The sequence below is a fragment of the Strix aluco genome, chromosome 4, assembly GCF_031877795.1.
Source record: "Strix aluco isolate bStrAlu1 chromosome 4, bStrAlu1.hap1, whole genome shotgun sequence".
NCBI classification, from domain to species: domain Eukaryota; kingdom Metazoa; phylum Chordata; class Aves; order Strigiformes; family Strigidae; genus Strix; species Strix aluco.
Window position 1 is genome coordinate 70950166 of NC_133934.1, and position 13671 is coordinate 70963836.

Below are 13671 nucleotides of genomic sequence, written 5' to 3' on the forward strand. Positions count from 1 at the left end.
CTTCACATTCAACCTAAACTTCTTAATTTGGGTCTGTAGCTGCAGAAAGCAATCTGAAGAATCCCTTTGCTAATATTGTGAGAATCTTGTAATACCAGGTGCAGTTTCGGAGAGCAGACACCCATCCAGAGCAACCCATCTTGAGTCCCACCTCCCTTTCCACAAAATCTCTTCTCACCCTGCACAGGTTCCTAGCCTTTCCCTCCACCAGCAGCTGCCCTCACCAGATGCCCCACTGAGTTACGGAGAGTATGAGCCTGCAGCTGCATGGTTGGATTCTGACAGCCCAGGGTCAGGTCACCCAAAGGCTCAGAAAAGTTTCAGTGCCAGCATGTAGGAGAGGTGGGAACATGTAGCCTGAAGAAAAGGGCGGGGCAGGACTACAGCAGCACCATTTAGACCAGTTTAAACTATGGTGGAGATGCAAACCACACCCACAGCCATCCCTGCATACAGCAACGACATGGAGAATTCAGTAAACTGTCCAAGAGCAGCAGAGGAAAGCATTTAACTGTCTCATTTTTTAAAAAAAAAAAAAAAAAAATCAGTTGTGCTGATTAAGTCTGTAAATCTTAAATTTGGACAAAAAGCAGCAGGGGGGAGAGAGAGTGAGAGTGCATGAGCAGGAAAGAGTGAGGGCATGTGTGTGAGACAAAGTAAAACAAAGAAGGTTTCAGAGTGGGTTAGGCTTTAGTTAACTTATTCTAAAAAGAGCTTTCATATTTTACACTGGTAATCAAGTACTTATGAGCAAGAGATCATGACAGTAATAATTCAGAGTTACAATATAAAAAAATTAAAAGGTTACATTTATTCACTATGGAAGTTTTAAAGCTCTTAATAATCTGTGAAGAATCAATTTCAACAGGACTACTAAAATGTGTGGTTTCTACAGCTGATGTATGCAACTAACCGATAAGCTAAATTTAGAACCATGGTGTTTAGACCTTATAATGCATGAAATCGAAGGCTCTTTATTCTCCTTCACACGTCAATTTAATTTTCAGAGTCAGGCATAAATGATGAACTAAAGCAGTGAATTTCTAGCAGCCTATATAACAGACTGGTGCTTCTCTCACATTGTGCTTTGCTCCCTGCTAACCTGATGAGCAAGTAGTGCTGCAACCATCCTCTTTTCACCCAAGACCCCTGAAGTACCGATCACTGTCTTCCCATCTCCACCTGCTTCCATTCCAGAAATCTTCGATTGGTCCTACAAGTGCAGCATATCTGCTCTACTTTGGCACTGTGCAAATGGCTCTCCTTCCTTCCCTCAGCTTTGGAGGAGAAGACAAAGAGAAAGCAGCACAAAATGAGAATGCAATGCTCAGCAAGTACCGACAATTTGCTATTCCAACTGTATTGAACAGCAGCATCACCACAGCACCCATATACTAGACTAGACATCAAGATGTACAGCTGCAAAACATCATATATACTTAGAAGCCTGCATAATAGTAGGGAAAATATACCAACAATTTGAAGCAGTGGAATCACATGAAATGGAAAATAGATCTTTGTCCATTAAAAACCACATACAACTGTGCTGAGACAGAAAAAATTTATTGGTCCTTTAGATTTCCAATGATTGCTTGTATTATGTTCAGCAAATTCATTCGAATATTACAAATGATAACTTTTCTTCATTTGCAATGTTAGAGCTAGCTTAATACTCCGTGGAAATGTAAGGAATAAAAGCAAGAAAAGATAATCTTCAAATTATTAGTGAAATACATGATTTTTTTTTCCCTATTTCAGCAAAACACTTGCAAAGAACTGTGTTCTGTGCTCAGTACCCATCTTCCATGAAGACGACTCTCACATACTCACAGAAGGCACTTGAAATTCCTGGAAGTTGGGATGTCAGGAAGAGGAGAGATCAGCTATCACTTGGATAACAATATGCTCATTTTTAATAAGTGCAATATTAGTATAAATTCAAACAGCCACAAAGCATTAAGATACAAAAACTTAGCTAGACATGCTCACTAAAGGGCTGCAAAGCTGGAGTACAACAAATCCTTCGTGTCACTGCCACCATTACTCATCATCTCCACCACAGAGGAGCAGGAGCGCTTTCCTGTAGTCCCCAGATGTATCTTTCTGTTAATATAACAGACGAGTCACCATGAGTCACAACCACAGAAATGTGAAGAAAAGCACCAGCCTAGGATGACTCCAACAGATTATACATTTGTCCCACCCACAGGAAATCCACTTGGATGACTCTCCACTCAGGAATGACGCAAGGAAATTCTCTGTCTCTTATGTTAGAGCTATATTTACACAGACTTTCAGAAACAACCTCCAAAAGCTTTACTAGAACTGAGCCACCCATTGCATATTAGAATGCCTTCACCTGCAAGTCAGAAAGTCCAAACACAGGAGAAGCCCAAAGCAGCCCCAAAAGCAAAAACCTTTAAATGTGCAAAGTGCACCTGCCAGCACTTAGAAAGGCCCCAGCCCTGCTCCCTGTAATTAACGGGAAGCTCTGCTACTAATTCCACAGGAGAGCTCTACGGGCCCAACTGACAGTGTCAAAAGCAACTCCACCCAGCCTAATTAAGAGAGCATAATGTCAGGACTGATAACTGAAAATTGTAAAAAGCAGCATTTAAAAATAAAACAAAATACCCCCAAAAAATTCCTAGGAGAAAAAGCATTTTGACTTTAACTTTACAGAAACAGCTGGCTCTGGATTTCCTCCTGGCTCTTTCCCTTCCTGCTCCTTCCCATCCATTCAAAGGAGATTATGATTCAAACTGATTCCACAGTGAAATGCTTTCCACTTTGAAATGGTGCAAAAAGTTCCACATCACAGTCCAAGGTTTAAACTCCAACCTCATTGTAATTCAGACTCCCAACCCCAATATTGTTCCTCTGGAGCCAGCACCCTCTCTGAAGCACTGAAAATCAGCAGGAACCCAGACAAGGAAATGAAGCAGTAACTAAAAATGGTGTATGAGTAATTGTAATTTCAGAAAACCACATCTGCTCTCCTAGTGAACACTGGAAAGAAACCCTAAGCTTTTCAGAGGAAGTGTCCCCCATCTAAATGACACTATGTGGTACTTCACAAAACTGCAGACCAACCACCAACCGCTGCTCAGAGTTGTCCACTTCTACTCACATCCACCCCTTCCCATAAAGATAAACAGTGCAAACAATGACATCTCAATCACCCCCGTTTTCCCTGATAACAGAATGGTAGTTTTACCTGAATCATTTGATGCAATGATTTTGCAAAATTCTTTCTGAATTCTTGTCTAATATCCAACAGATCAATTTCACTTCTTGAAACCATGACTCTTATCAGGGTATCATCATCAGTGCCAGCCCCCTAAAGAGAAGAGTTTAAATAATATTAAAATATGAGTTTGTTCTGGACAGATGCTCTAACAAAACCACAAATACAAACAACCACGGTGCAACATGGAAGCACCAAGTGCAACAAGTGGTGTCTCAAAACACTCCTGCATTACATTTCTACTCCAAAACAGAGAATATTTGGGACAGTATTACAAGACATTCACACTGCAATGTGGAGAACACAGGACCAACCATGCAAGGTGCTCTAGTCCCTGGACTTCTGTGAAGTGCCATATGGTCAGACCTCTTATTTCATGTTTCATCTCACAGGCCTCAACTGTGAATGCCCATACAAATTCAAAATAATCCAGTTCCAAGATTACACAGTAGTATAGCTGATCACCACAATCAGAATCACATGCAATTCACCCTTTCAACGTAGTCTGAGACTGCAGAATTGCAGTCAGTTCTGGAACTGGGTACATAAATCCTAACAACGACTAATACAAAGCATGTAACATCGTACAGCAAGACAAAGGCAGAGCAACTCATTTCACAAATTATCCAGCTGTTTATTACGAAGGCAAACTTCATAAACCTCTTCCAACCACGCAATCATGTTCCACTCTTTTGTTCATCTTTATTGCTTTAAACATTTTAAGTTCCTGTGCTGGCAGGCTGTGCCAGACTAACATCCTGACCCCTCCTGCCCAGACAAGTCAGACTCCACACAAGCTGAAGCAATACAAGTTTTCACATGCTGACCTGCTAATGCACCTCAGGAAAGGACTTGGCAGAGCCCCCACGATCATCTTCAGCCTAACGTCCAGGGTCACTCAATCCTTCAACTGGGTGCAATATTCTCGGATTACATCTAAAAATGCCCTAAAGCTGCTCAGAAGTTATGCCATGAGTCCGGTGGTTTCTGAGTAGGATTTGACATTAGAATCCAGTAAAAGCCAGGCTCTGCCCCACCTGATCATGAAAGCAAACCTTGCTCATTGTATAACTTTGTCATGCCAAACTGATAAATTAGAATTACAAACTCTTCTGTCAAAGTAATAATTGATGAAGATCTTTCTTATCTGAAGTGCTTAATGATTTTTACTTATATTTTTTTTAAAAATTGGGGATCTCACCAGCAGCATTAATCAGGCCCCTCATAATAGAAGCACATACAAATCTAAAACCTACAGGAAAAGATTTTTCTATCACATTCTTTAAAAAATAAAAATTAATAAATAGATAAACAATAGAAGAGTAATCCTCTTCATACAGCTCAGCATACTGGTGCAATATTTTGTATTTTCCACCTGAACCTTATTTTACACTGGTATCTATAAAACCAGTAAAGCAACTTTTAAAAATTAAGCTATCATTTCAGCTCTTCACTAATTCTCATGCTGACACCTCATCAACACAACCATCTGGTGACAAACATAGTTCAGTACTTTTCAGTAAGGGGAAGGGAGAAATTCTTCAGGGAAGCTGATAACTTGCCTGAAAACAATAGACTACCTACCTCGGTTTTAATTAATATTAGCCACTGTGAGTTAAAAATACAGTTTCCCCTGCTTATCTCTTCCCATCCAAGAGAAGGCGAAGCCAACAAACACAGCTGTGTCGCTGATGGGATTGCCCTGCAGAAATCTTTTGTAGCTGTTTAAGCCTCTTTCCTTTTTCTCTGATGAGTTTCTTTTCCTTCTCAAAATGGGATGGATAGTCATCAAAATGTGTTTCAAAGCTAACTACACCTTCAGTCTGTAAATACTCATCTCCAAAACAAAGAGCACTAAATGTGCACAATCTACAATTTAGTTTTTGGTCATCTTTACTTCCTCCACCACCTAAAGACACCATAATCTTTATTTAGCTGAAGGTGCCCAGTGAATCTAGCCAGACATTTTCCAATGTAACAAGACCAACTCCAAAAACAGCAGATGAGACTGATGTTTCCTGTAAAACATTTATGGTCTGACAAACTTACGATGAACTCGAAGCAAAGCTTATGAATCGTTTGTATCCTCTCCCAGATCTGCATTCCCCAAACCTTTTGCAGATGCTTAGTGATACAGTATCCTGTTGGCATTTACAGTGAAAGAAGAAATGAAGAACAAGCCAAAGGGAGAGGAATTGTAGCTGGGGGAGATGGGAAGTGACATATGGAAAACACATACATACCTTCATGGAATAATACAGAGTCTCAGCAAAATAAGCAGGCACACTTCGGATGCATTTCACTGAAAAAAGGCAAAGGATTAAATTACTGATTGTTATTCAATACAGGACAATCTTTCACTGTCAAGACAAGGCATGTGTTACTGGATCATTCTCTCCAGTGTGGACAATTAAATATACAGCTGTCAGCTAGTCTGATCCTCTGCTAAAACTCTGAGTTCTACGAGTTAGAATTCACCATGTATTTCTAACAGAGGCTTTGCTAGTCAAATTCTACTCCCAGTTACAAATCTATTACGACATTGTCCTAAATGAGATGCCAGGAATACAAACGAAGGCAGAGTTTTGTCTTACTTTCTGATAGAGATGCACATGACTGAACAGAACACAGTTCATCACCACGCCCTGGCTCACTTCTCCCCTAGCCCTCCATCTATTAAAGGAAGAATAAAGGCCTACTCTCTAGATACAACAAGAGATCCCAGGTGATTAACTTCAAAAAGGAACCATGTTTTCATGCCACTTCCTATAATAACTGCAATTTAAGAAGGCCTGGGAGTAAATGAAGAAGGCCAGTCTAGATCTGTTAAGACTTAATTACCAACAGCCAAAAGCAGCTTCTCCAAATCACCAGAGGTTTCACGGTCAATGGTCTCTTCAATTTGAAAGCCGGAAATAGTCATGTATTTGTCAAACACTGCAAAACAGAAAGTCTGCTTAGTCACAGGTATAGCCAGCATTTCTCCCAGTATCCTCCTCAGTACAGGTTAATGCCATCTGTACCTCATTATTCACAGTTCAAATGCTATCATCCACTCTTCTCCCCTCTGTCCTATTTTAAATACCTATTTCCTCCCAAACTGCTACTATACAACACACTCCCGCACCTGGGGAGGAACAACCCCAGGCACCAGGACATGCTGGGGGTCAACCAGCTGGAAAGCAACTTTGCAGAAAAGGAGCTGGGGGTCCTGGGGTGGACACCAAGCTGAACGTGAGGCACCAACGTGGCAAAGGTGGCGAATGGTGTCCTGGGCTGCACTAGGAGGAGTGTCACCAGCAAGTCAAGGGAGGTGACCCTTGCCCTCTACTCAGCACTGGTGAGGCCACCCCTGGAGCACAAGGTCCAGTTCTGGCCTCCCCAGTACAAAGGAGATATGGAGCAACTGAAGGGCGACTGAGATGATTAAGGGACTGGAGCACCTCTCCTGTGAGGAAAGGCTGAGAGAGCTGGGACTGTTCAACCTGGAAAAAAGAAGGTTCAAGGGGGCATCTCATCAATGTGTACAAATAGTTGAAGGGAGGGTGTAAACAAGATGAACCCAGGCTCTTTTCAGTGGTGCCCAGTGGCAGGACAAGAGGCAATGGGCACAGGAGGTTCCATCTGAACATCAGGAAACACTTTTTCCCTGGGCAGGTGACTCAGTACTGGCACAGGTTGCCCACAGGTTGTGGAGTGTTGGGAGATAGCCCTGGGCAGCCTGCTCTAGGTAGCCCTGCTCAAGCAGGGTTGGACAAGATGACCTCCAGAGGTCCCTTCCAACCTCAACCATTCTATGATTCTGTGAACAAATCCAGTGAAAGGGTGCAGAGAGAAGTGGGAAAGTTTTAGGAAGTTCTAAGCAATTTTCCCAGGATGCAACTATAATTTAGCCTGAATCTAAGATCTTGTCTACACTGGGCTACTACATTAAATTAACTTCACACAAACTGGCCTACTGTCAGTCTATTCAAGTCTGTGTTCATCAATATCCATAAGACCCAAGTTTTCTATGAAATCTTACATTTCTATCATGCTAAGTAAATGTTGGGTGCATCAAAACAAACTTTAGGATTACTTTAATGCAAATAATGGTAAAAAACTAAACAGTAAATTCACAAATCAAATTACCTTTGAAAATCCAGATGAATCCAAAGATTCAAAAGGAAGAACAAAAAGATTGGAGAACCAAAGCAAAACTTACTGGTCAGTATTTCCAATGGCCTAAACAGCTTTGTAAAATAGACTTATGAACAAGTAAGGAGCAGGGGAAAAAAAAATATTGTCTCTTCATTAACAGTTAATAAAGTATGCACCTATAAAAGGGTTGATCTTTTCAGGGCTGGATCTCCATCAGATTATGATGACTCATAACAGACGCCAGCATCCCTTCTATTGCCATGACCTCTCTCAAAAGGGGAAAAAAAAAAAATTAAGCATCTAGAAAGAAACACCCCAGCTGTCCCTCAGATCTACTGCACCACTCCTTCAAGCAGGAGATCACCACTGCTTGGGGAAAGCTGAATTACAGGAAACAAAATTAAATGTATTAAGTAGAGGGAAGAGGTGATTAAAGATTTCTGGGCTTGACAAATGTGAGACCAGAAACAAGTTTTCTACTATTTCTACCGCCAGCTGCGTAATACCGAGACTTCAGGCAGAAGTTTTCAAGCACACATGAACCATACTACCTACCCCTCCGTAAATGGGAAACACTTCGAGTTCCCAAGATAGTGATGAACTTTTCTTCATCTGTTCCCCATTTCAGCTCCCCAGCTCTGAACAAAACCTGTTGTAAATTCAAGAGATCAAAACAGCAGCATTTGTCTTGTGTCCACACACATTGTTGAAAAGATCTATTTGTCTCACTCTAAGGAGCATTAAACTTACTAATAAGCTATAGTTGGAGTGGAGGGAAAAAAAAAAAAAAAAAAAGAAAATTGCCAAGTACTGAACTGACCTTAGAAAGAAGTAAATGATAAATTCTGAAATCGACTGTGAAAGCATTTACATGAGTAACACTGCTTAAGACTCTAAAACTAACTGTGTGCAGAGCCCCTTTCATAAGCCTGAAATTTTCTGAAACTGTGATAATACAGGACATAAAATCCATTCCTAATAATGCTTCTTCTGCCTTTCCCCCTGCCCCCTTTTTCAAATCAGACTAGCAAAACTTTATTACATGATGACTCATATCAATGGGAGAACCATGCTAACTTGGCCCAGGAGGAACTTCCAGGAGGGGAAGATGGATTTAGAAGCTCTCAGAAACAGGATTTGAAGGCTGTTAAAGTCTTAGCGATATGAAACCAGATTTTAATCATTTAATCATTTTAGCACATTCATTGCTTTTCAGGCAAGTCTTTCTTCAGTGAAGACAATGAAGGCAATTAGCAGCATTTAGGAAAGTAAAGCACTTCTAGAAGTTGGAATAAGCAAGAAAAGAAGGAAAATGAGAAAGAAAAAAAAAAATTCAGAAAATTAAATTCCTGACACTCAGAAGCTTTTTTCCAAATCATGTGCTAAACACCATGTAAAGAGAAAGGTTTGTACATATCGTAGTATATAGTATTTTTTATCCCTCCTCACTGAGCAGAAGACAGGCAAACAGGTTACCACCTATATTCAAGCAATCAAATATTTCTTAGAAAAAAACCCACAAACAAATCTGCTGCATAGCAATGCTGTTGGCCATCTGTCTGTCCAGACTGTAAAACCTGGATGGGATGTTATGGATTTCCTATTTATGTTTGTCCCACAATCCTATTCAAAACACATCTGTGACTGCTGCATGCTCTTTTTAATATTAATGGTACAGAGTACAAAACAGTGGGGTAAACAAAAAGCACTATTAAGCCACTGCAAGGATATTTAGTTCAAATAATACATGCTAAGCTCTCCAAATGAATACCAGAACTCTCCATCCAGTAGTAAATGTGAAGTCCCAGCACAGCATTTAAAAACTCCAGGAATGCATTTCTTTAGAGATACTAAAAGTTGTGAATGGCATTTTGTGTGAGCTGTAAGTTTTTACCTGCCTTGACGCTGTGCAATACCCAAAATGTATGTCAATTGTATAACTTTTAAAAAGTGATATTCACAAAATCTCTTCCAAAAAGTTCAACTTTCTCCTTCAGGCATTCTCAGAAAAGTCTTGCAAGTTCCTTGCATATTCATACTATCTCACAGCATGAATGCCCATTCCCCAACTGCTTTGAATTAATGTTTAGTAATCACAGACCCCCAAAAAAATAAAAAACACCACTGAGCAAAGAGGTTGCCCTCTAACGTATCAAATCCTTCCCAGAGTATCACATTAATCAAGAGAAACATTGAGAAGCCAAAAATAGTCTTACATTTGCACAGTCACATACCTCAACTCTGACCATTTGTACCTGGCAATAATAATTAGTAAATTCTCTGGATCTGTTCCAGCTATGTTAGATGTTGAACGTAAAGATATCAATAAAGAGAAATGCGACAGAACACTTCTCTGTTTGGGTCCCAGTTCAAGCCAAACGTACATAACAAACCACAGAGGCCATTTAGAAAACCAGGACTTTTTCAACATTTATGTATGGTGCCTCCTAAATTTAGATGCTCATTTAAGCTCAAAGAGGCCAAAAGGAATCTACTGACCTACCAAGGCCTGTGGTTTATGGGTCTCCTCAATTACGTAAGCCCAACTAAAGGCAAGACTGACACAATTTCATGAAACAGTCTAGTTCAGGATTCAAACATTTGCCTCACTAATGTTCAAGCTCAAATTTCCACAGGATTAATTTCAGTAGCAGGAAGACAATGCTTTCTGAATTTACATAACAAAGGATAGATCTGTGCCAGTAAAATACATTGTGCCAGTCTGTCTCTCCATCTTGCCCTGCTATCAGGAGAATGTTTTCTTGATCTGGTATTCTGCTTTTTGTCTTTGTCACCTTGAACAATCCATATATTTTCTTTCATCTCAACTGACAATTTATGAGAGGAAAAATGTCTAGCCCAGAGTTATCTGAAATAACCAAGAAGAAACATGCATTAAATGAGTTCTGTAATCAAATCGCTGAAATATTGACCATCACTACAACTAAGAACAAAGCCAATAGCACCCAGCAAGAGACTGCATCAAGGACATCAATTAAGTGCTGGTATTCCTTTTCCTGTCCTAGAGTACAGGTTAGCATCAGTGACAAAGTCATGGACAATACTTGCAAAGGGCAATACATGAGTTTCTAGAAACCCTTTAGAGGCAATACTTAGACTATCATCTGGTTAAAGTAAAGCAGAATATTTAGTATATTTTCTCTTTTTAGTATTTCATCCTCTATGGAGGCATCCCTCATCAAATAGCATTAACATTTCACTAGGACACGTATATGACCCATGATAGGCAAGGACTGAATTCAGAGAAAAGTTCAAGTCAGATATTATGGAATGAACCATTAACATCTCTTGAGTTTTCCAGCAGTGGGTGTCTCAGCATCACAAAGTCTCAGCAATCATAACTTTCTGTTTCCAGTGATCTAATCACTGTTCCATTCAGGCACCTCATTAAATATTAAGCAAAACAAGACATGCTCTACACTGAAACATAAAAGTGCCAAAAATCTTGATCCCACTGTTTCAGGTTTTGACACTTCTTTTGTCCAGAATGTATAAAAGCACAGGAAAACACACACACATAGAAAACGTTATCAATTTCTCTCTCACATATGAATTCTAGACGAATACACTCTTTGCAAGATAACTTATAGAAACGTCCCAAAAATGAAGTCATTCACCCACCTGAGCATCCTGCTCAACAAGACCCTCATCAACTCTGCTATCGGGATCTCTATTCGCCTAAAGAGAATTTTTACAAGTTGTTAAACTGAAGAATCATATTTGAATCAAAAAACAACTTATCTGTTATATTGAGCCTGTAAGAGTTACTGCAAGAAGTGAACCCCTAATGCATCTTCTCCAAAATCACCTTATTTTTCCCCTCTGCTTGCATGTGTCTTTATGAAATAAACATTCTCCTCTCCTACTGCCTTCAAAAGCCCACGCAGCAGGCATTCTGCTATACCCACAAGCATCACAGAAGTTCTTCAATTCAGTGATGTGGAAATGACCCATAACAGAGCTCAACACTGACCCTGCAAGTCAGGGAAGTGACTCAGTTTCAGAACTAGTCCTGCCTATCATCACCAGGTCTACCTAGAATCCCAGCTTAGTAAGCAGAGAGTGACAAGTGTACATCGACAGGAACACAGAAGTGAAAATCATACACACATGCCTGCACACAAAGAGATACTGACCTGCAGCAGGACCACCAGCAGTCTCTGAAAATAGCCTGATGTTTCTCCTGTGATCTTATCCTCCAAGTTGGCCTCGTACTCTGCAAAAGAGCAATACCCTTTCACCACCTTACAGCCTTCCTCACTATTTTGAGGAGAAAGCAAGGAAAAGCTAAAAGTTACTTTGACTCACAGGTTGTAGAATCATTTATCAGAAACAGCTTTAACAACTAAGACATATTCTGCTTTCACTTACAGCCTAACCTTGTTGAAAAAGAAGTAAAGAGATAGCATCTCACACCTAGTATCAGGAGCAGATTACTCAAAATATTTTGAAATACAAGGTGACATGCATAGATTCTGCTCTTTAAGGAACTAAAGACTATACAGATCTGGAACTACACTAAAATATGGCAGTCTCACAACTGTACAACTGTGAGCCCAGAAAAGTCTAGTACTAATAAATTTTGTCCTTGGAGACTGTAAGTTTTCCCTCATATTAAGACATGAGAATTTTTGTGTGGCAGGAATCTGCATAGAAGTAAAAGTAATGTGTTGAATTAAACACTGCTGTAAAAAAAACAACCCACAATGACAGGGTAAAAGCACATATTCCTGTGGACAACCAAAATGCTGCATCTGCTTTAGCTCAAATGCATTTGAACAGAGCACTGAGCAAATGGAAAAAAAAAATCACTTCTGTTTTTTATGTGATACCAGTTTTCTAGTTTCCAATTACTAAAAATCTCCTCTCAGTCAAAAGGAGGAAAATAATGGGTGAAAGAAAGAAATGCATTTGAATGAATTGTAAATATAAAGCACAAAATGCCATAACCTGCATACATAGCCCTGAAATAAAAACTATTTTAGTTTACAATCCAAACTCTGTTTCTTTCAATATGAAATTTTGCAACACAGCAGAATGAAATCCCACTTACTGGACACATCCATCAATTCACAGACAGACCTTATTTGAAAGATGAGCTAAAATTATATTAAGAGAACTGAATGGAGACCGTAGAACTTTATTTTATACAGAACTTTACCTTGCAGATAAACCTGTTTAATATTCCGCATTTCCTCAGGTGTTCTGGAGGCAAGAATTTCAGTCAACACTTTCTCATTGGTTCCTGCTCCCTGCAGGGGTGCAAGTATAAATCAGTTGATTAAATAACAAAAGGAAAACAAGAATTCCCTTTGACAATCAAAAGCAAGCATCAGCTTATACACTCGGACCAAATAAAGAAAAATTACTTTCTTCTTTCTGGTATATTGTGGGGTTTTAGAAAGAATATCTTCCTGTTCCAGCTTCCCAACACTCAACAGAGGCTCAGAGCTGCAGGATTCCGATGAGCCCTTCCATGTTCAAGCATACACAGATATTCCTCAGTTTTTCACTATTACAGTCAATGACATCAAGGTAAGTGAACGGAGTAACAGTTTCTATCTTGGCTCTAGTTCATATACTGTCTTTCATCCACTAGTACACAGACAAACACAGAGCCACCCAGCAATGTTCTTTACCCTTCTATGAATTGTGCTATGTTAAATCCACTCTCTCTTCCACTGCAAACACACGTATTTTACAGCAGAATTGTTAACCCAGATAGTTTAAGCTGCTGCACTCTAATTACATCAGGCATGACAGGCACTCTTCACTTTTACAAGGATAAAATTTACAAAAGCCAAGTCAGTATCTTGTTTCCACAAGTCTGAGTCTACTTTGCCTGTAAGAATAAGCCATTGCTCTTTACACTTCCAAAGGATTAATTTCACAAAAACAACACTGAAATACAATATTGTGTATATTTGCTTCAGCATGTTATTTACAACCTTTCCTGTAAGGAAAATCTGAATACTAACTGCACACAAAGATATCCAAAATAGAAATCTGCCAGGTTACATGTAACCATTTTCAAAATACAGATTGCTTCAAGAGCAAGCTTACTCAACAAGACAGGCAGGCACAGTTATATTAGTTCTAATCTAGGTAGCAGCAGTGAAAATTGATAGGACAGTCTTCAGCACAGACTTAACACTCTTAGCCAAGTTATTATCTTGCACTGAAGTCTCTGCTATCGCATGTTGTTTACTGTTGTTATCCACCTAAGCTGAACTGCAGCTAGTATCAACATCTTTTCCTATGCA

The 13671-nt window shown here is 39.7% G+C and overlaps 1 protein-coding gene across 2 annotated transcripts in view; it reads right to left on the reverse strand.

Annotated features, from left to right (window-relative positions):
• Positions 1–1547: 1547 nt before the first annotated feature.
• ANXA5 (annexin A5) overlaps positions 1548–13671 on the reverse strand; it is a 51116-nt gene continuing 38992 nt past the window's right edge. For both annotated transcript variants that reach the window (XM_074823586.1, XM_074823587.1), the window contains 8 exons: positions 12570–12660; positions 11545–11624; positions 11030–11086; positions 7943–8036; positions 6089–6184; positions 5491–5549; positions 3218–3340; positions 1548–2103 (listed from right to left, as the gene is read on the reverse strand). In XM_074823586.1, the coding sequence (XP_074679687.1) occupies positions 2041–2103; positions 3218–3340; positions 5491–5549; positions 6089–6184; positions 7943–8036; positions 11030–11086; positions 11545–11624; positions 12570–12660 (663 nt within the window). In that variant the 3' untranslated portion in view covers positions 1548–2040. The remainder of the gene's footprint in view (positions 2104–3217; positions 3341–5490; positions 5550–6088; positions 6185–7942; positions 8037–11029; positions 11087–11544; positions 11625–12569; positions 12661–13671) is intronic.